Consider the following 23,754-nt stretch of genomic DNA (forward strand, 5'->3'; position numbering starts at 1 on the left):
CTGCAATTTGCTGTTTAGTAGTATGTGGGCTCTATGGATACATCCAGGGTTTCCCTTTCCTCACCTTCCCTGATGACTAAAGAAGAGAACAGACCTGTTCAGGCACAGAATAGGTCATAAATACAGAGGAGAAGCAGTTTCTGCTGAAGAATTTTAGCATTAGGAGTCCTCCCTGGTGCTGAAGCTAGGTCAAGTATAGTGGCTCCAAGAATACACTAGAGGAACTGTGTTCATCTGTTCCTTCTTTTAGAATCCACATGATCCCATACGATTTTTGGTGTTCAATTAGTAAAGCGGGAGAAAGAAGAAGCCATAAAAGTAAAATAAAGTCACTTGAGACAGGCTGCTTTACCACTTAAACTTCAGAAAGCTAGAGGCACAGAAACAAGAAGCAAAAGCAGCAGTTTCTGAGTTTCACAGCAGTAATGAAAACTGATGTCATCCCTTTCTGAAAGCCTACTTGACCCAGACAGACTCAATCCAGAAGTATAAGGATATTTTTACACAGTTTCACTAATTCTGAGCAAAGATAATGTTTTTTTCCATCAACAGTCTATTATAATTGCTATGGTATTCCTCATTTACACAAAATTCTACATTCAGCACCCAGATAGCAAGAGGCAGTAATCCAGAAAAGGATTCAGTAGTGCCAGGGATTAGCTGCAGTATATCCCTAAAGAAAAGAGCTTTACAGCAGGCAAAATGTCTTGCTTATAAAATACCAGTCAACCTGCATGAAACCAACAGTGACAAGGAAGACCATCTGTAGAACTGGTCTGCTTCCACTAGCAAAGAACCATTCAGGTGTACCTTTTCCTCTTTTCAAACTGTTAATTGATGGGTCAAGCAGAAAAACTGAATCATGTTGTTTTACTTTTAACTATGTATGGGTTCCTATTCCTTTCTAATTTCCCATCATCAGTCAGGTCCCAAGGAGCTCATGTGCAAGGCACACAGTACACCAGGAGTGACTGCTGAGGACCCAACAGAGCAGTTAGATGTCAGGCAGTTGAACAGACCTTGGGGCCATCTTTGATGCCCAGCTGTGTGTGGAAGATCTGTAACTCAAAAAGCCTCTCTAACAAGAGGCAGATTTAAAAGGTGCATTGATACTGAATAGCTTGCAGGACTGAGGAGAGCAGACTGTCTGCCACAGGCCTGCAGCTATCACAGGCAGCTGAAGACATACAGCACTACAGCTGTGAATAAAGAGCACCACATTATGATTTTGTGTTGTGTTTCATACAGCACCAGTGTGTTTTACCCCTCCAAATTACTTGGTGCTGGCTTTAAAAGCTACAGAGCAGTCAAAAAGAGATTGATTGGTTTTAATTATGAGGTTTCAGATGCAGAAACTAAGAAGTACTTGACAGATTGCCTAGCTCCCAAGCTTGTCCACAAAATTACATGGTGCTTTACAAGGTTCCTCACTGTTATTGTCTAAGATACTAATATCGTTATCATGCAGCCAAAGTGTTTTGAAAAATGAAAATGAGAAATTGTAATTATTTTTTTTAATAAACAACACATACAAAAAACCAACCAAACAAAAAACCCAGAAACACACACCAACACACCACAAAATCACCAAAGCACAACAAAACCCAAAACAAACACTGAAAGCATCTCTGCTCTCAACAACTAAGACATACAGCTTTCTGGGCAGTAAATTCTCTCAGATCTTGACATCCTGTTAAATCAGTTATCAAGATCTGCACACACACACACACAATACATAGCTCTTCTCATCAGATATATGTCAACCTTTGTCATTTTTATTAATCTTCATTTGGTACAGTGGTATCAATCACAGTGGTAATTACCATTCCCTAACCACTTGAATCAGCAAAGGGCAGTGTTACAACAACACAGTAGTTACAACATCCCAACCACAGGAGGTAGAGGCACAGAGTTTAAGCCCCAGATGAAGATTTTATCATACCTGCACCAACCAGACATTGAATCAGGCTATTTGAGCCAGGACATCAAAATGAGCTAACCATAATACCCATAAGCAAGGCTGACCAGAGAAATTGTCCTGATTCAACCGCACTGCCCAGAGCCTACTCCTCTGTGCCTGGTAGCTGAGACTGTCATCATAGGTCCAGACTAATACCTAACTAGTACATAAAGATAATTTCTGAAAGAAAAATGAATGCTGCCATTTTGAAAACATTAGTTTCCAAGAAGGTATCAAAAGAACAGCCATAAAAAACTTTGTGTCATCTCTAAAGCCCATTCACTGCTGTAAGAAAAAAAGGCTCATTTACCTGTAATTTTTGTTCACCTTCCACACCTTGTTGTCCTGGCAGACGGTGCTCAGCCTCATCCAGCCACTTCATTAGACTGTCATGCTCCTTCTTATACTGGGAAAACACCGGAGATAGTTCCACCACCTGCCTCCTCTGAAATGACCTGCATTCCTACAATCCAGTGTATCAGGAAAAAATAGTATAAGAAGAGGGAAAGAGTAAACAGAACAGATCTTATTTGAAAATCAAAAATACTTGAGGGATTTTTTTGAAGAGGCAAATTTCAAAATACACAATGTACTATAGTCCACAATTGCTGAAGGTACGCTCTAGAGGAAGCACAGAAATTCAAGAGCAGACTCATGTTCACATAAATTTCTTCAGCTGAGGACTCAGTGAATGTGCTTGTATATATGTGTCTATGTAGTCACTCCATAAACCCTGGTGGTGGAGTACCAAAAACAAGTGAAGCAAACATCCAACTATCTGCATCCACCTGTGTAGATTCATATAGGGTGACCCTCTGTGAAATTCATAATAGGACTTAAAAAAAAAAAAAAAAAACTCAAAATCAAAATTACTCTCCCAAAACTTTGGAATGACAAAATCTGTGCTTTGCAAAGATTTGGAGTCTGACTGAGCATATGCACATTTAACTTTTCCCCAGAGAATCTTATACACTAAAAATTTTGAAGTCATAACCAGGTTGTAAGTGGAATACTCAAGAGAAGATCGTATAAATGACCTTTAATTGTAGTAACTGTCATGATCATACCTGCACACTGTTATACTTTTTCTGAAGAAGCAACAGTTGTATGCGGATCTTCTCTCTCTTATGGTCTTCCATAGGCTGCTGTAGCATCTGTCCTCCTCTCTGTAAAACTTCTTCAATCTGAGCTCTTTCTTGATCCAGCTAAAAATTACATAAGTCTGTATTATTTATAGAATGCTCAGCTGTGGTTTCCAAAATAAATGTATTACTGATCACATATTAACAGTAATGGTACCAAACTGTTATGAGACAAACTCAAGCTGAGATTCTTCTCCACAGCTACTAAATCCTAAAATTCAATTTAGTCATTCCAAAAACTTCCTAACAAATGCCTGCAGGAAGCTCACTCAATGAGCCAACTGTAGGCAGCCACAGCGAACAAATGTTATGATTTCAGATCCATTTCTATTCTAAACATTCCTTGCCAATAACAAGCAAGCTTAGAGCAAAACAAAAAGAAAATATAATAAATATTGAAAAGCAGAAAGGGAACAATGTGTTCTAGAACAATAGGTCCTTCCATAGAGGCCTTTTAATATTGTTTTCTGCAGTGTAAGTCTATAGAAAATGACACATAGTATTCAACTCTCCAGCTCAGTTTTTAGCATTTCATGTGCTTAAACAGAAGGCAAATGAGGTAGCCTGGCAGGTCTTTACCCAATTTTGTATCCTACAGAGCTAAGAAGAACAAGGTACAAACAAATTATGGCAGTTTTATACAGGTGAATTGTAGACCCTAAATAAGAATTTAGAAAAATAAAAATTTTATTCCACATTCTTATTTAGACTTGCTATGAGCCATATGGCAACACTTTTATTTGCACCTCATCTCACAAGCCTCCAGTGACCTCACCTCAGAGGCCTGAAGTCCAGAAAGAGAGCAGTAAGAAGTGCTGTCCCCCACGGGTCTACACTGGGACCTGTGCTGTTCAATGTTTTTATCAAAAATATAGACAGTGGGATCAAGTTCACCATCAGCAAATCTGCAGATGATACCAAGCTGAGTGGTGCTGTTGATATGCCAGAGGGATAGGATGTCATCCAGAGGGACTTGGTCAAGCTGGAGAGGTGGGCCCAGGTGAACCCCATGAGGTTCAACAAGAGCAAGTGCAGGATTCTGCACCTGGGCTGGAACAATCCTCACTGTCAATACAGACTAGGGGATAGAAAGCAGCCCTGTGGAAAAGGACTTGGGGGTGCTGATGGACAAGGAGCTGGGCATGAGCAGGCAGTGTGTGCTTGCAGCCCAGAAGGCCAATCACATCCTGGGCTGTATCAAAAGATGTGTGGCCAGCAGATCCAGAGAGGTGATTCTGCCACTTCACTCTGCCCTGGTTAAGACCTCACCTGGAGTACTGTGTCCAGGTCTGGAGCCCTCAATACAGGAAGGACATGGACCTGATGTAGCGGGTCCAGAGGAGGGCCACAGAAATGATCAGAGGTTGGAGCACCTCTGCTATAAGGACAGACTGAGGGAGCTGGGGTTGTTCAGCCTGAAAAAGAGGAGGCTCTGGGGAGATCTAATAGCAGCCTTCCAGTACCTGAAGAGTGCCTACAAGAAAGCTGGAGAGAGACTGTTTACAAATGCCTGTAGTGATAGGATGAGGGGCAGTGGCTTCGAACTAGAGAAGAGCAGATTTGGATTGGATGTTAAGAACAGGTTCTTCACCATGAAGGTAGTGGAACACTGGAACATGTTGCCTGGGGAGGTGGCTGGGGCCCTGTCCCTGAAGATATTGAAAGCAAGGCTCGACAGAACTCTAGGCAACCTGATCTAATTGAGGATGCCCCTGCTTACTGCAGAGGAGGTTGGACAAGGTGACCTTCAGAGGTCCTATCCAACCCAGACCATGATTATATGCACTGTGACTCAATATATCACATAATTTTAATTTTGAAAAAAATACCTACTCAATGCAACAGTGGCTCCAAATTGCTGAATACATACTAAGAGATTCAGCTGCATTAAGTAATCATTTCAATGTCAGTTCAGACAGATACAGAGAAAGAAAAAAGTTTTGTACTATATTAATTTTACAGGAAGGTTTCTTTATAATCAGCTACTCTTAGAAGAAATGGAAACTCAAAGATCACTACCTGAATTATATAAAACCCATGGCTGTTAGTTTCAGTGCATCAGCCAAGAAGCACCAGCTACGGGAAAAGTGTGGGAAAATTGTGCAACAACCTCAAAATTCTCTTCATCATCTAATTCCATCTTTAAAAGAGTGTCTCAGAATTCCCCCTCCAAGTGTCATAGAATGTAACATGCAGACAAAACAGAGAGTTAATCAGTTATTTAATTCTTCCATTGCTCACAAACCTTTTCATCTTCCCCACTCAGCTCCAGATGCTTTTCCACAATTTTTAACATATTCTGTATGTCACTCTCAAACTTTTCCAGGTCTGAAAAAGCTCTTCTGACCTCATGGGGCTCTGACATGACAGGAAGTCGTTCTTGTCCCACAAGCATCTGCAAAGCAAAATAAAACTATGTTCGAGCTGAAAATTTTGTCTGAGCTGTCACATGTAATTTAACGATTTAAACCAATTCTCCGGGCATATCAGTTTGTATGACCATCAAATATCAGCATAAAATATTGCAAGAGTTGTTTGATTTAACACTGAGAGTTACCTTGGACACAGGGTCAATAGGTATCATCAAGCATCTATCTTCAAACATCAGGCTGAACATTTTGGTCTCAAAACAAACAAAAACCTTCCAGTTCCACTACCTTATGGTGTTGTTCTGTAGCATGTTTATGTACTGCAATATCTACATTTTTCTGAATCTTTATAACACACTATTTGCAAATCTTTCCTTGAAACTCGTCATCATCTGTTACTCAGCTACAAAAAACAGCTCTTATAAAATCAGTCTGTCCATTTTTCACATATAAATATCTATGCTTAAAAGTGCATCAAAAGCACCAAGCAGGGAGCAGGGAGGTGACTGTCCCCTTGTACTCAGCTCTGGTGAGGTCACACCTCGAGTATTGTGTCCAGTTTTGGGCACTTGAACACAAGAGAGATGTCGAGGTGCTGGAGTGAGTGCAGAGGGCACTGGAGAACAAATCTTATGAAGAGCAAATGAAGGAGCTAGGGCTGTTTAATTTGAAAAAGAGGAGGCAGAGGGAAGACCTCATTGCTGTCTACAACTACCTGAAAGGACGTTGTGGAGAGGGTGGTGCTGGTCACTTCTCACAGGTAATTAGCGATAGAACAAGAAGGAATAGCCTCAAGCTATGACTGGGTGGGTTTAGAGTGGATATTAGGAAAAACTTTTCACAGAAATAGTGGTCAGGCATTGGAATGGGCTGCCCAGGGAGGTGGTTGTGTCACCAACCCTGGATGTGTTTAAATGTTGTTTGGATGTGGTGCTTGGGGATATGGTTTAGGGGTGAACCTTGTACAGTAGGGTTATTGGTTGGACTTGGTAATCCCGAGGGTCTTTTCCAACCTGAATGTTTCTGTGATTCTGCGTGATTCTGTGAAGTGTTCTTCTAAGATAAAGATCTATCCCCTTAAAACTATTTGCCAGCATTTTGTCATAAACCCCCCAAGCATGTTTTGGGGCTCACACATCCTCACCTTGGCACTTTTGATGTGCTGAGAAACCTTATCAAAGTTACGGTTTAGTTCTGCCAGTTTGGGTTCCACAAGTTCACGGCACGAAACTCCCCGACCGTTCATTAGGATGAGAGCCTGGTCACGCACATTGTCCACTCGAAGACTAACATCATCTAACTCAGATATTAAGCGCTAGGGAGGTGAAAGAAATTGCAAATGGTTATCCCAGGAAAGGAAAAAAATACATTAGAAAAATACAAACAAAAACCATTGGGGGGAAAAAAATCGTGACACAAAACAGGCAGCAAACCTGCCTTGACTTCATTTAGAATCCAGAAGTGGCTACTTGACAGCAACTTTTCCTACCTTCACAGTTTCCTCCTTTTTGCTTGCTGACTTCTTCTCAATCTCATCCAGCAAGGCTTCAGCCTGATACAACCAAGTACTTATGTGGGCAACATTTTCATCAAAAATTTCCAGCTGGCTCTGATGATTCTGGAAAAAGACAACAAAAATGTACCAATGAGAGAAACTTTAAAGAAAAAAAAAAATCCAGAAACACCCCCACAAAAATCTTTGCACCAAAGGAGACTACCCTGGAAAATACACATTTTAAATTTGATTGTACCTTTAATAAATATTCACAAGAATTCAGTTTTCATTCCAGATCCTTTGATATGATCCTTCCCAATTCATAGAAAGGAAAACTCAGAGTTGCGAGGGTTTCTCCAAATAAAAGACAGACAAGATATGGCTAGACCACAACATCTCAGTAAGAAAAACAGCCCCACTTTTTTGAATTGTCACTAGCAGATACAGCAGTTCATATTATATGTGGTAGTTCTTTCTGTTGTTTTACAAACAAGGGGATTACACCAAAACCTAAAAACTATGATAGTCAAAAATTTATATTTTACTGATTACATTAAAATATTTTTTTCTCTTAGGAAAAGTCACCACATTGTAGAAATGTTAATTACATCTGCTTTCATACACCATCAGAAGTTGCAACAGACAGAAACAACACATTATTCTGTGTGACAAAACAAAGTTATCAGATTCAGAAGCATCATCCTGTTTAAGCACAGAGCTTCTCATCCCAAAACCAAACCAAATCCAAACATGAAGAATAAAAAAGCTTCGATTTTTTTAGACCTACAGACCAAAGAGGGAAGAAAAAAAGAGAAAAAACAGTTGCTCATTGCATCAACATCAAGAATCTAACCTAACAAAGTCAGCACAAAGACAACACTCATCACCAGACACGAAAATAATTTAGAAAGGTTTTAGTTGTGGATCATCATGACAGCATTTACAAATAAGGGTTTATTTACCTGACTACTACTACTGTGAATATCATTGGATTATGAAACAGTACAACCAACAACAGGCACTAGGCAGAACGTACACGGCTCACCATCTAGGTATACATCAACGTTTCCACAATTTCTGCCCGTATCAGAGGTTGCTGAAGGTAAATTGTCTTAACTGAACAATATAGAAACACCTAAACAAGCAGAAAACATCAGTCTGATACCAGCATCAAGCATAGACCATTTCATGTCCATTTCACAAAACTTGCAGCTTTAGGCTGTATAAAATGTGTAGTCTTCCATTCACTCAGCCAAACACATGCTGTTTGCCTCAGCTGGCATAGTCTTAAACATTTGCAGTTATGGGCTGTCTTGAATGAGCAATAGGCTGACAGAGGGTCCTGAATGCTTTGCTGAACACCTCTAGAAAATTATCCAATAAGCTGCCAACACATCTGGATCTCAAGAATATCTGTTGACACAAAAACACCCTATACATGCTAGACCTGGTATAGGGGTTTCTTTCAGGCTGAACAAAGAGCAAAAGGAGCCTCATGGATATAAATTTTTTTGGCTAGTTCCTTTTGTTTTCTACTTACGTTGAGAAATTAATGAGATCACATAAGGTTACACAGAAACACAAGATCCAACTCCTGGGTTGTAATTAAGTTACAAAAGAAACAACACTTCCATAACCTGGTGGGTTTTTGCCTCTCATTTTAATGCGGCAGAACCAGGTACTAGTAATTAATGACACTGAAGCCAAAACCACAAACAAAAAACCCAAACAAAACAAAACCAAAAACACACACAAACAAAACCCACAAATCTTAAACCTAGCATTACTCTCTACAGCTATTCAGGTTATTCGCACTACATCAAGTTATCTCTCTGCCTAGTATATTTACATGTTTTCATCACTTTCAGATTCTGCATTTTATTTTTATCTCCTACCTACTGAATAATAGCTGCTACTACTACCAAGTGCATGGCACCAATGCCTAGCAATACATCTAAAACACCTGCAGAACAGTTCCCCACCTTCCTCATTGTATCTACCTCATGAGTCACCTCTCCATCCACATGTGGCAGTTTAGGCTGGGTGCCCCCTGCCACTGCTACATGAGACACACCTCTGGTGTCCTGGGTGCCCACCCACAGGGGTGGACACAGGAAATGGCGTATTTCTACCCATAAATCCTACGCCCTATAAGGCCATCTGCAAAGTCATTCTCTTCCTCTTTCTTCCCTCTGCTCCCATGGGAGATGTCCTCTCTTATTGGGTAATGCCGGGGGAGTATCCTCAAGGCCTCTTAGGCCTGTCTAGGCCTAATGCCAGGAGGAGAATGGAGGGGGGGCAGTCTCAGACCTGGCCAGCCTGAGACTTGCCTAGCAGTAGGAGGGGGGGGAAGGAAGAGCCCTGAGGGATTGGGTAGACCCTCAGGTGAGAGGAAGGGAGGACTGGGAAGCTTTTGGGAATTCTGTGAGGGAGTTCTGTATGCTTTAGGATGTTCTTTTCCACTATGCTTTGTAGTTTGTAGTTTTCTGTAGCTTCACCAGTTTGCTTTTCCATTTAAACTTTCCATCACTCTCCAATCCGTTTGCGTGTGTCATTCTTTTGTCCCTTTCGGGGCAAGAGATGTTCTGGCTGGCCTCAAACCAGCACACCACATAACTAAATATCCACTCTACATTCCAGTACGTCCATTGAAGTCACTGAAGCTTCACATCCCAGCAAAGTGACACAAGTGAAAACTGCACCAGCTGGAAGAACATGGAGGAAGAACTACCCTATTTCTCACATGTGCAACTTACCAATAAGGTGTCACACCAGTCCTCAGTCCAGGTTCGAACTCTGCTCCAGCCAGCATTAAGAACACACAACTTCTCTTCCAGGGAGGTCTCACTCCCTTCCACCAAAGCCTGGAGTGCAGTGCAGCTTTCTGTGATACTCTTCAGATCAGCTTTCCTTCTCTCCAGCTCTCTCAGGACACTCTGAAAGGAAGAGCCATTAACACTGCACAGTGTTCCAAACCACAAGGGCAAGGGAGCCAGAGTTTTACCAACACAGGAAACAAATACTATCGTAGATAATCGTCACTCTAAAACTTAAATCAAGTAGAATCACCTACTATATATATGTGTTATATTATGCTCACTCTCTGAGTGGTCCCTTTTTTTGAAAGGGAGCACAATGTATGTAAGTGTCCTGAATAACTCGGTGTCTTTTTGTAGTTTTATATTTTTAGAGGTCCTTTTCACCATGTAGGTAAAGCAAATGCATTACATCACATTATAGATCCCATTTTAAGAGGTTTTTTTCTGCCCTGTCAACAACCACAGAGAATGCAGAGACACTCTGGATTCCTTTGTATCTTTTCCTACTTCTACAGTAGGCAACAATGAGAAAAGTGGCAGGCCAAGGCTGAATACTATTTTGAGAACCATCACTACTCATTACTGCATATGTTCAATTTACTTGCTACTTATTACAGAAGCCCTGCTGTCATATATCTACCTGTACATATATTTACATATCTGTGTACTTTTAGCTCTACCATTTGCCTCTAGAAAAATCTCAAGACACAAAGGACAATTTTGCTTGCAACATAAAAGGCTTGTCCTCGTGGTAGTTCAGCATAAGAAATCATGAACAATTGTTTCCAAATTTGTAATACTACCCTAGCAAACTGTAATGCTAATAATTGTTGATTCTGAGCAAAATGGCTGAGAATAAGTTATAATTAGATCTTTTTGTAATTTCATAAGCTTTCAAGTTTTAGAAGTGTATACAGACCTACTCCAAAAGTAAAAGGTGACAGAAAATAATGACTGGAAGATCAGGATTGCTGAATAATATCAACTGACAGTTGTTACTAATTATACGTACAAGCTTCTACACTGTGAAAAAACTGATGCGTTGCTTCAGAACAATTATAACACATTTGCCCTCTTCTGTCAAGAATTACTATTTACAATGAAAGAAAATAAGGAGCTACAGGAGTTTTTTCTGTTTTGCAGAGTCACCATTTTGAAGACAAGGCTCTTTCAGCAAAAAGTTACAAATCATGTTTCTCAAAAACGTCAATCAACTTTCAGTTTGCTCTACTACTAAAACATTTGACCCAACCCAAAATTATATTTGCTGATAATTTAGAATACTGTACTTACAAACTGTGTTACAGGTATAGTAAGTCATTTAAATGCCTATTAATACCCAATATGAAGCTATATCGTTAATATTTCACTAGCCACTTAATTTTGAGGCAAAATGCCAGAGATGAAATAGATCAGACTCAGTAAGGTACTGAATATGATCTACTGAACCTACCAAAATTTCATGACCTAAGAGATTCAGGAACTTACATTCACAGCTAATTCTACATAGTATTGCCATACTGTGAAAAAATTTATTCTATGGGTATTTGAAGCATGCTTACTTTGGCCCAGACAATTTCTGAATCTAGATTAGAAAGCAAGCTCTCTGAAGTGGACTTCTGCACAAGCTCAGCCTCAGTGCTAGTTAGCCACTCTGATAAAGAAGCAGCTTCTTTCCTCATTTTGCGTGCCAGCTGCGATGCTCTTTCAAGGTCTTGTTTTCCTTCAGTCACCTACAAAAATATGAAAAGGAAAAAAAGAAAACAAAATTAGATTTTAAAAAGAGAGAAAAAAGCAAAAGTGCTAAAATATTCACCCAAATTTATAAAATCCTTGCATCTTAGTACTGTCTTGTATTAGGGAAAAACTCTGAAAAGAAAAATCCTTTGTGAACATCTGCTTTGTACTATAGAAAGCAAAATATATAAAGCTAGAATACTGTTACATTAAGACACACTTAAATAAGACTACCAAACCTGCATACCAATTTATTTATAGCTAGAAATCACCAAATTGGTGTTTAAACTTTGTTTATCACGATCCTTTACCTGAAACTCAAGTCACTGGACTAAAGAAAGCTGTTCAGAAAAATTTCACTGAAAATCAACCCACCACATCTACCCTTGAAAACATCTCAGTAATGTGCATATGAAATCTAATGTTTGCTGCACTGTAGTCAATTTTATTTCACACTGGCTACACAATTATTCTGGTCAAACTTTAATGCAAATTTGAGACTAAACCCAACCATGGCAGTCAGAATCAACTGACATTTCAAGAAGCTACCCTCTGTCTCAATTTAGGGTTTGCATGCATTTAATTCAAAATAATGTACTCCTCAAATACTTTTAAATTGTCAGGCATGGACATACTGCAAATACCTCTACCTTTCTACCCTTCCCTAATTTTTTTGTTTAAGTGCTTTCCAAGTTATAGATGTACAAGTTCCACTAGAATCCACACCTTCATGAATGTTCTCTGCTTCACAACAATAAAATATTTCTTAGGACTCATTTCAACATATTCCAACAATGTAATCTGGCTACACACACAGAGCTTCATTCACAGAGCACCGAACAGGCATGAGTCTGCTTGGCCTTCTGTCTTAATTTAGGTAGGAAAAGAATTCCCTATTTCTCCCTGCTCCATAAATGATTAACTATTTTTTAAACACTTCACTTGGATAAATAACTATTCAAACACTAAAAAATTAATTAAATCAATATTTATACAGATTTGCTTCCATTTTCTATTTCACACTGAGAGCAACCTTTTAGATGGATTACAATTAGAAACTAGCAGGACACCTCCTATACAAACAAAACCACACTTTACATCAACTTAAACTTCCCATAGGACAATCATAGCAATCTATTTTGCAGGCTGGTTTACAGGCAAGAGAAGGTACAACAGTACTAAAAGGCTACTAACAAATAGCAGCCCAGCTTTGCCAAGACAAAGAAAGCTCTGTGAACCTTCCTTACTTCAAGGCTACCTCCCTCTTCAGGAACGCTTTATGAGCACAGGGGTCTTGCACAGCCACAGGATTTTTACCTGTAATCTCTAATGTCTCAATTGATTGCTCCTGGACCTAGCAACCAGCCTACGTAGCATTGGCTTCAGAATCAAAGTTAAAACAACATCTCACATGAAAAGAAAGGGAATTTCTATGCAGACATGTTCATGTGTGTATTTGTTTTTCTTACCTGTGCCCCCAAATCATTGTAAAGAAATTTCAATGCCGTCAGTTGTTCATCCATCCCTTTGGGATTATCTGTCTGTTGTTTCTGTACAATTTGCCTTCCTGTCTTGATGACAGTTTCAACCTCCAATTTCACCTCACTGAGGGTCTTATAGAGTTTCTAAAATCACAAATATGTATAATGGTAAACAGTCAGAAGTGCAGATTTTCAGATTTTGCTTCATTTGTGGACTTGACCATCACACTGCATTTAAACTAAGAAAAATGTCTGCCAACTCCTGATGTTCTGTATTTTATTGTAGTATTAATTTCATTTTCACTTCAAACAAAGACCTATCCTAATAATTTATCAGTGTTTAATCCATTACATTGCCACATGCCAAAGTCAGCATTGTGATCCATACTTGATCTAAGGTATGACCTTATGTATAGTATTGGTGTTGTTCAAATACTAAGAACTAAGCAAACCTCAGAGTGTTGCTTCTAGGTAACACAAGAATAAGCCAGGAAAGGGAATTTATAAGAACTCAGCTATTCCACCACATCTGGGATCAACAATCCACTACTTTTATGCCCACATTCTCACACAGAATTAGAGAGTTTTAGATATCAATTGTTCTCTTGGTATTTTTCAAATAGTTTTAACAGTTCCATCAGGACTTCAATCGAAATTTCCTCAGGAAAGAGCTTAAGCAAGAACCACCACACAAGAAAGGAACTGCCAAGCAAGAGTTAGGAACATTGCATACTTACCATGCAGCTGTCCAGATGAGCTTGAATTACATCTGGGTCAGTATCTTTCACATCCAAGACATGAAGTTCTGTTTTTACACCATCCAACACTCGCTTGCAATCCAACATGCGCTGTTCAAAATTGGCTGGTTTCTGGAAAAGCTGGTACTTTGTAGATACTTCACGGAGTTTTCTCTGTTTTAATGAAAATTGGGTTAGAAGATTGTTTTAAATCAGTATCACAAGTCAGAAAACAAGACTTAAAGCATTTTTCCCACCTAGATTCTAACTCACCTCTCGAGCCATTACAACTCATGTAGCTATGGCAACACTACTTGCCATGCCAAATTCCATCACATATTCCTAACCTTCACCTGAGGAGCCGTTAATTATCATACGCTTTCAAAATATCCATTCTACTAAAATACAGAGACCTTCTGATTTTCAGCATTTAGTGCATGATACTTATGAAATTTAAACTTCTTTATTCAGTTAATCTAGAGCTGCTTGTTCCTAATGAAAGCATGTAAAAACCTATACTATTTGCCCCTGAGTTTCAGCTGACTGCACCAAGCAATTTAAAGGCTGACAATAGCAGCATAATTGAAAACCAGAAAGTCTTCACTTCTAAATTCTTAGCGCAACTCATTTTTACCTGCAGAGCATCCAGATGAGTTCCACCACGGGGAGACCTGCATTCAGGGGAAGCAGGAGGGAAAGAGCGAGCACTTTTTTTGAGCTCCTCTAAGGTGGATTCATGAGCTGCAATCTCAGCTTGAATTTTCTGCCATGTCACAGGAAAAAAAAAAAGTTACAAGATTACTTGCACAGAGGGGAAGAAAAACTTGCTTGCCAGCTAGTACACCACAGAAGTAAATCCACTCCATAAAAGTTAAACACTAAGAGGTTTATTTTAAATATTCTGTGTCTGGTGACAGCTTACTAAATTGGAAGACACTAAGACTGTTATTCAATACAAACTTCCTAAAACAGAAAAACAATAGGATTGAAATACAACTTTCATGAAATACTAAGTCTAGGCTGAGCACTTTGATGAGTATTTCAAAATGGTTTGTAGTGAAAATTTATACTGGAATACCTGGGCCTCCTGGGGCATCTGGAAAGCATCTACTCTATCAGTGAGGTAAGATGTCAGCTGTCTATCAAGCTCCACTAGGTTTTCCTGCAAAACCTGCAACATGTGGTCAGTTTCTCTCATGGTCTGAAGCTGCTGTTCCAAGGCGATCTGTCGGCTCACTGCCTGAGTGGGACAGAAAGGAAAGACAAGATGGATCGCTAATTTATTACAAGTTATATCAAACTTACTCAAAGCAAAGTGAGGGAAAGCCAAAAGCCCTATGCCAAGAGGACCACCTGAAAAAGAGCAAAAGACTGACCTAGAAGGCAACTTTTGAAGCCTGCTGTGATTTATACCATTAACTGACAAACAGTGACATAGAAGGAGAGTTCTGCAGCTAGATGTACAGTGAATGCAGGCCAGTATGTCAGTGCTGCAGCTGCCAAAGCAGACGGTTTTTATATGGCAATTATGTACTGCAGTAACAGGAAAAACAACAATGAACACTAACTTAAATGAGAGCACTTGTCCCCCAGCTGAGGGCACTGCATTCATGTTGCTCACTGTAATGAGGCTGAACCGAAATTCCCTCTATGACTACACTTCAGCAGTGAGAGAAAAATCTCCTATTCTACAATTTGGCAGAAGTCTGTATTACCAGGATACAGAATACAAGTTACAAATCTATGCAACACAGCTATTCTTCCTGTACTTGTGAAATCTAGGAAAAATTAGACTGAAGTATGAGAAGAAGGGGAATACCAACATAACAGTATAACAGATGGGAAATGAGAGAAGAATGTTTTCCTTATGTTCCTTATTTCAGTGTGAGTTCTTCACAGCTATTTCTTCTGTTCCTCAGCTAGTGAGCAGCTCACCAGTATTTATGGCAGTAGGAAGGAAATATTAAATAAATCTCATTATTGAACTGCCCCCTCTGATACTGGGATTGTCTTTCTGTCAAAATACCAGGGGATTCTTGCAGTGCAAAGGTGTACAAGTTCACAAAAAAAACCCAAACCAAAACGAAACAAAGAAACAACAGACAACAAAAACACATAAACCAACACCTGTCTTAAGTCAGAGAAAAAAAAACATCTCCCAAAATATTGCTTTTAGGGCTTTATTCCAAACTGAAAACAGCTGGAAACATTACAGTATCACAGTACATTAGAGGTTTGAAGGGACATCAAGAGATCATTCAGTCCAACCTCCCTGCCAAAGCAGGATCACTTAGGGTAGTCCGCACAGAAATGCATCCAAGTGGGTTTTGAAAGTCTCCAGAGAAGGAGACTCCACAACCTCTCTGGGCTGCCTGTTCCAGCACAAAAAGTTCTTTCTCTTTTTCTGTACTGTAGTCCTGCATCTATGAATTCAGCTATCCAACAGGAATCATTGCAGACCACTGAGCTGAAAAACCCACTCCATTTCAGGCCTGTCCTCAAATTCTTACCAAATGACTCAATTCCTCATAGCGGATGTTGAAAGCCTCCAATTTTTCACTGATGATATCATCAAGAATCCCTCCATCAATCAGTGTCTGCCCAAGTTCCCGAATCTGGGTTCGATTATCAGCTGGATGACGCAGGACTGATTCCAGGGACTAATTAGAACAGAAAGTTTCAAAGGTCAAGACACTGAATATTACACATGCTCAGAGATAGAAATCTGTCTGCAGGCACAGAAGTTTTATACTTCCACCGTCTTGGAGAGTGCTCTAAAAGCATGAATTAGTTATGCCTTAATCCATGGTGGCAAAAGGCAAATAGAGTGATCATTTTGCATTAAACTTCACAGCACTTCTCATCTATTCACATCATTTTATGCTATAGTGCTGGAAGGAATTAATCCATTTAAACAGGACAGGACAGAGCATACAATTTCATCACAGCACCATGTATGGCACAATCATGTACAGCAAAATTGAGTTTTTGGTGGAAGACTTTACAAATATCTGCTACAGATTAAGAGTAATGTGTTCATTTAACCTAAAGAATCAGAATATTCCAACGCATTCTAGGATCTACTGAAGTGTAGAATTTATGGCTTTTCAAAATGAGCCATCTGAAAAGTTACTGATCTGATCAAACGACTACTATACCTCAAGAGCATCATTGACAACATCCAATTTGTCAGGTAGATTTTCTGCCATTTGCACTCTTTCGTCCAGATTGTTTAACCAAGCTGTTTCTAAATCAAGATACTGAAGCAGCTCAATCCAACAAGACCACACCTCCTAGGAGTAAGAGAAAAAGCATAGATTAGCCTAGAATGCCAGGCATATTCATATAATCTATGAACATCTTAAATTATGTTTCTGAGTCATATGCCTCAAATACTGAGTGGAAAAATATTTTAAAAAACTTGTCATGGCACATTAAACTCTAGGCAGAAAAATCTGCAACTATAGCAGCAAGATAAAAAGAAAGATGCAAAGTACATACAGAAGTCTCTAAAGTTCTGATAAAATTATCACTGACATCCAGATTCTTCCAGTGTTTTCAGAATGTAACAAAATGCATCCACTCCCCTTGAAAGACAGGACATACACAACCTACCCCAAACTATAATTGATACGTTCTGATTATCATTGTATTTCAACCTTTAATCGCTGGGAAGTTTCTTTGTCATTTTGGAAGATGCATGGATGGATAAACAGAGCTGTGAGACAAGGTCAATAATTTGCACATGTTGTTTAACAATACAGGTTATAAAAGCCAAGTTAGGTGTTGTCTTGTGGACACCAACAAGATTATTTCTCTTTAGGTGACATTCTTGAAAAGGAGCCACAGCAACACACATTTATGCTGAAGTTACTGGATTCAGTGATGAAACTGAACATTTTCAGTGTTCTCCATTCCTCCTGTTGCCTGCCTCCATTTTACTAAGTTGAGAGCTACCACTCCTACCTCCAAAGTGTGGCATTTCCCCCGGATTCGATTGCACAGTAGCTGGTAGTTCTCCAGCACAACATTCAACTCGGTCATCAGGTCCTGCCCACTAGACGGCACTTTGGCAGCCAACATCTTGATGTTGTCTTTCAAAATCTTCACCCGCACCTCCTTCTGCAACACATCCTCCTTCGCTCGCTGCCCAAGGAAATATATCACAGTGTCAGCCCACATCTGCCATACGGTCAGCTCTTCACCACTCAAACCAACGATACGCAGTTTAACCTTGGAAATACTGTTGCCCAACTATTCTTGGTTTCTGAGTACAAGATATGGCAGTAACTTGCATGTAATTCAAATTACATTAGTAAGCACTGAAAAATCCAATTTTAAACATACAGACAAATATACCATTTATAGTTTGTTCATTAAAAACCATCTATGACTCGAAGCAAAAAAATATTAAGTTCAGTGCTGTTTATAAGCTAGTATATAAATAGGGGGAAAAGAAATTAAGGTTTACTAAGAAATCAGCATACTGGGGAGAAAAAGGTACAGTGAATTTACAGAAGAGTCTCAGAACTCGGTAAGTATCTCCCAAAGTTATGCAGAAAAGATGACAATTACCCAGGAAACACACAACTACAAAGTTGGGACCCCTCCCACAAATGTTGGATGCACTAGAAGTACATGCAAAAAAACAGCCAGAAGTTATCTTTCAACCCATCTGCATTACTTGGAGCTTAGTAATAAATATACTAGATAAGCACAATGTTAAGTCCCAACACCCAGGCCTTGAGAAAACTGATCAGTTGTTGAATTTTGCCCTAACCAAAATTCAAGAAGCAGGAAAGCTGGAAAACAAATTACAAAGAGCAGTTCGAGTCGGCCACTGTTAAGGTAACTAGAAGGCTCCAGAAATAAAGACTGTCTCATATAATATTTCTTTTCAGGTTTCAAGGACAGTTTTAGGAAGTTGAAGTAACTGATAAGACATTGCACTTGATTGCAGAATTTAGTACATGGCAACACTGTTGCACGCATGTCTGCTAAATTTAAGACAATCCAAAACAGTGTCAGTTAAAGGAAAGGCAGAGAACAGAAAATACGTGGAACCTAGACTCATCCTAGACCAACTCCTTCAATTGTCAGCTGGAGTTTTGCTCTGTTCAAATGAGGTAGAATTAGGAAAGCTCAAAAGTTTTTCAAAACCTTATGCAAAAATGCCCCAGTCAAATACACAGAAATGTTCTTTCCCAATCCTAAAACTAGCCCCAGCATAATATTCTTACTGCAAGTGAAAAGAGGATATGTGAGTGTTCCAGTAAGCTTACTGGCTCATGGACATATCTGCCAAATTTGTAAGTACAGATTTGACAAAGGTAAATGTGCTCAAAGTCTCTCGGGTTTCTCAGTGAAAAGAGGGTTCTCTCTTTTCTTCGCTTGTGTTCTGTAGGCTGTCAGACTGTGGGATCCCAAATGATCTCAATGGACGTGAATATATCAAAGTACTTGTTAGAGAATGCTTCAGAAAGTCCCTTCAAGAAGAACAACTCAAAAATTCAGAGAGATTTTTCAAAGCATTCATAAGGGAGAAAAAATTATTTATTTTGTGTTCCATCGAAAACAGTGTAGTGGATCTTCATTTAATAATGTGCATACAAGTTAAAACATTTGTTAAGATATGCCTGTACTCCCAGATTTAAAAGCAGAAAGAATTATTGTTTACTCTGTACATACATCCAAGGAACCAGTAATTTTTAAATGAGACAAAAATAGGTCCCTTCCTCTCTGTTTTTTTGGCCACCAGTCCCAAAATTAGAGAAGCAGGGACCAGCATCACCATTTGCAATAGATGAGGAACACAAGATAACCTTACAACAGCACTATTTTAGACTGCTTTTCTAAATACAGAGTTATTGTATCTAGGGGGTGAGAAACTGAAGCCAAGCAGCTAGAAGCAGAACATGTTTTTGTAACTGCTGATTTCACAAAGTCACAGAATCATTCAGGTTGGAAAAGAACCTTGTGATCGTCAAGTCCAACCATTAACCCTACTCTACGAAGTGCAACCCTAAACCATATATCATCACTTCTTGCATTTTCATCTCCTTAAACAAGCTTCCATATTCTTAGTGTTTAATACACTATACATAGCAAGCCTCACTCAACAGCTGGACAAGGTGTTATTCATTATGAACTCCCTACCTCTTATGGCCAAACAGAACACTGGCTTTTACAGTTTGTGCTTTAAAAACAAAAGTTCCACAAAGCAAAGCTAAAAAATATCACTAATCTTGTCACGACCTGAACTCCTTTCCACACTGATAATGCCACAAAAGGTCAGTCCCCAATGCCATTAAGTTTTGTTTCTCTTTAATCAGAGCTCTACAGTGACCCAGCATTCCTGACCTTCATTTCCTCTACTGCATTCTCTAGCTCTTCAGGGGACTTATATTCAAAATCTTTCTCCAAATATTCTTCTTCAGCTTGGGTCATCCATTCTTGCATCTCCGCCAAATCCTTCTTCAGATTTACAGCTTTTTCCTGACTTTCAGACAGGCGATTTTTCTGACTAATGATCTAGAATCCGAGATAGAGAACAAAACAGGAGTTTTATTACTTAAATGTCTTTGTATACAAGTCTTCGCTTAAGTATTTTACTACCACGAACATCTTCAGGTCTTCGGTTAACACAAAGCTTTTACTTTTACATACATGAACTTTTTAGCAGATCAACAAAATTTGGAGGTGCCAGAAAGGAGAAAATAACCTTTTTTCACCTCATTGCATGCAAATTGGTAACAATCTCTGGAGAAAGTCGGATGGGAAAAAAACCTCTTCTGCTCACAACTTCCATACAGTAGATGTATCTTTATACAGAGCACCAAAACACCCTTCAGGCCTCAGTTCTTTACACAGCCTAGGCAATCTCGATTCTATATCAACAGCAAGGTTCTGCAACACAGGTCCTTGCCAGGCATTGCAACTACAGCAGTACATTTCAACAGACTGCAGAAAGCTTCACCCAAAAGAAACAACCAAATACATCTGACTTAAGTGGTATTCTATTTATAGACATTATTCTTTAAAGTTGCTTGGAAACAGGAAAAAGTTACACAGGGTCAGAATAATATTCCAGATTTCAGGAACAACAGAACAAAAAGGTCAGACTTTCCTCCCTTCCACACAGCTGCGAAACAGCAGCATCAAGCAAACTGAACAAATTAATTTTTAGTTACCAATTAGAGTTCACTGTGCTTGTTCCAGTTAGGTACCAAGAAGTGCACACATTCAAACAAAACGTCTGCTGCACAGCTATCCCCCAACATTTTTGCACTTCTAAAGGCTTCACTGGGCCAAGTTAGATTTCAGCCACTGTGATGATTGAACAAGTAAAGCATGCTCATCCCACTGAGTCACTGCCTCACTACTTCATCATCCTACCAATGCCACAGAACCACACAGCTGCAGTAACAAGCAAGCACTAGCAACGTATGGAGAACTCACCTGTTTGCTCAGTTTCTCCCACTGGGTCTGGCAGTCTACTAGCCTAGACTTTGCCCAAGTATTTATGCTTGCAATAGGCTGAGCTCTTAAAACAGACTCTATTTCTTTCATCTCCTTCAATGATGGCTCAATCATCTCCATTTCATTGACAAATACCTGAGGACAAATCAGAGAAAATTAACATTGCTCTTTAACATGACATTACATAAACTCATATAACACCAATAATTTTGTAATTTGCAATTATTTCAGAGAAACATTAAAATAAAAGCAGATTGATATTGTGTTTATTACAGTTCTCTTTAAAACAATCCTTTAGTTGCCCCAAACATCAAAAATATGCAACTAAAAACCAAAATATAGCTTGCTATACACAGCACAAACATTCACATGCCAGACATCAGCATCAGCACAATGAAAGTTTGAAGATTACATGCACTAAATACCCCAGTGTTTATGGCATTATCTCAGACTCATATTCCTCTGCCAGAAACAAATGTTTGAAGGTACACTGTAATTACTTACTCCAAGATTGTTTATACCTATTTGTGATTATTATATGCCACGAACTGGGAAGGAATTTTGTAAGGCACATATAATTCCTAAACCCTATGAGTTTCTCAGTTATTTGCTCATTATTTTTGTTGCCCTTGGGACTTCAATGCAGAAAGCACTTTTCACTCAATTCCCAAATCACAAAATTGAGAAAAACATACAAACTTCTTTCAGCTATGTAGACAACCATTTGTAAACATGGTGAAGACCTTTAAAATGTACGAAGCATTGTAGCTACAGACAAGAAACCAATTAAATTGTGCCCTGAAAAAAAGGTAAGACAATTTTTCTGTCAAGCTTTACAGAATATGCCATGGACAGCATTTAATAACACAAACAAAATAATGAAGAAGAGATGTTAGTCATTATTTATTTTTAAAAGTTCTGTTAAAGAACAAAACTCACTGTGCATTGGTCAAGTTGTCTTTGAAGTCCTTCAGTATCTCCTTGAACATTTTTTTCTGTCATTAAGAAGTCTTTCACACCATCCATCCACTTCTGAACAACTTTTGAATCCGTCTAAACCACAGTAATGAAGAGTTGTTACAATGGCATGATGAAGAATGCATCGCTGTTTCATCTCAGATTGTAGCAATGTTAAGTCTACAGGCTGCTCACATTGTCTTGGTTTTCAATCAGACAACCTTTGGTTTAATTTTTGGGTTTGGTTGTTTCGTGGAGTTTTTCAGCCCAATTTCTCCAGTCTCAAATTCACCAGAAAATTAAAGTCTCAATACTGATATTCTCCCACCCATGCCATAGCATGGTTTAATTGACACCGTGCTGCTCTAGGCTATCACGCACACAGAGGATCAAGTAAGGAGGCAAGCATGGCTTCAAGAAGTACAGGAAGGGAACACCATTTTCTTCACAACAGAAACCATACAGAACTGCTTCCACCACAATCATACAAAAGACATAGTGCACTCCAAGGAAAAGAGAGGGTTATTTGGGAAGAAGAGGAAGGAGTAATGCTAAACACACTTGACAGGTAAGAAGCTTTGCTAGGAAAGTCATTCACCTTTAGAGAAACAGACATAAAATGAAAACACCACAGAGGACTGGACTAACCACTTGGGGAAAAAAAACTGGCGCTCTAAGGCTAACGGCAGCTATTGTACACACTAGAGCAATGTGTCATGGTAAGGCCAAATGCACCCAGCACAAACCCAGACAGGCCCTAATGCGTCTAGACATGGTTCCCCTCTCCCCCCTGCAAGAGTCAGGGTAACGCAGGAAAAGGGACAAAGGGACAGGACCTAACTTGTCTTGTAAACAAGTCTCCTTCTGGGGTAAGAGCAGGTGTACTGGCCACTGCTTCTCCCCACCATGCCTATGTTTCTGCCTTTTATGGCCACAGCCTGGCAGAGTCCCTTTTCATTGGGTAACTATTTGCTGGCTTCAGTTGCCCTATTGGCCCAATTGAATCTTGGGCAAGATAAATACACAGGCTGATTTCTAGTTGCCTTTGCCTTGCTCAAACTAGCTCAAGCAAGATATATATATACAGGCTGACTTGTAGTCATTTTGCCTTGCCTGCTTGGACCTGCCTTGCTTGAAGCTGCCTTGCCACGAGTTGACTGGTCAAGCCTGGGATAGAAGCCACAAGCCCTACGCACTGCAAGCTTGAGAAGCCACAAACTTTAGGATCCAAGTCTTGCTTCCCCTTGCAACTAGAATTTTTCCATGCCTCACTTTATGCAGGAACATGTGAGAGCCCTTCGTGAGAAGCGTCGTAAACAGCCCGCAGTCCTGTTGGAGCCAGACCAACCATCGAAGACTGCGTGGCACTCCTGATGGCAACCAGCCATGCTTGGTGCACGAGAGCACCCCCAAAACCCTCAACAGCTAATATACAGCAACAGCACCCCCCCATTTGGGTGGAACTAACTGTCAGTAACTAATTCATTGCCTCCTTGTCTTAACGGTTCTTGTCGAGTCTCCCCCATATGGTTGAGCGCCACTGTGCTGGGGAATTCTCTCTTTCCCTGTTATTTCTCC

At 39.6% G+C, this 23,754-nt stretch overlaps 1 protein-coding gene across 1 annotated transcript in view; it reads right to left on the bottom strand.

Annotated features, from left to right (window-relative positions):
* The window catches only part of UTRN (utrophin), a 354,493-nt gene that overhangs the window by 251,177 nt on the left and 79,562 nt on the right, over positions 1-23,754 (bottom strand). Inside the window, exons 23-39 of the mRNA XM_054393282.1 lie at positions 22,159-22,272; positions 21,199-21,354; positions 20,101-20,271; positions 17,707-17,886; positions 16,899-17,033; positions 16,251-16,400; positions 14,819-14,980; positions 14,375-14,503; positions 13,741-13,914; positions 12,992-13,147; positions 11,348-11,518; positions 9,723-9,902; positions 6,961-7,089; positions 6,616-6,786; positions 5,348-5,497; positions 3,028-3,165; positions 2,271-2,423 (exon numbers count right to left, since the gene is read on the bottom strand). Coding sequence (XP_054249257.1) covers positions 2,271-2,423; positions 3,028-3,165; positions 5,348-5,497; positions 6,616-6,786; positions 6,961-7,089; positions 9,723-9,902; positions 11,348-11,518; positions 12,992-13,147; positions 13,741-13,914; positions 14,375-14,503; positions 14,819-14,980; positions 16,251-16,400; positions 16,899-17,033; positions 17,707-17,886; positions 20,101-20,271; positions 21,199-21,354; positions 22,159-22,272 — 2,619 coding nt within the window. The remainder of the gene's footprint in view (positions 1-2,270; positions 2,424-3,027; positions 3,166-5,347; positions 5,498-6,615; positions 6,787-6,960; positions 7,090-9,722; positions 9,903-11,347; positions 11,519-12,991; positions 13,148-13,740; positions 13,915-14,374; positions 14,504-14,818; positions 14,981-16,250; positions 16,401-16,898; positions 17,034-17,706; positions 17,887-20,100; positions 20,272-21,198; positions 21,355-22,158; positions 22,273-23,754) is intronic.

The sequence above is a fragment of the Indicator indicator genome, chromosome 2 (assembly GCF_027791375.1).
Source record: "Indicator indicator isolate 239-I01 chromosome 2, UM_Iind_1.1, whole genome shotgun sequence".
In the NCBI taxonomy this organism is placed as follows: Eukaryota; Metazoa; Chordata; class Aves; order Piciformes; family Indicatoridae; genus Indicator; species Indicator indicator.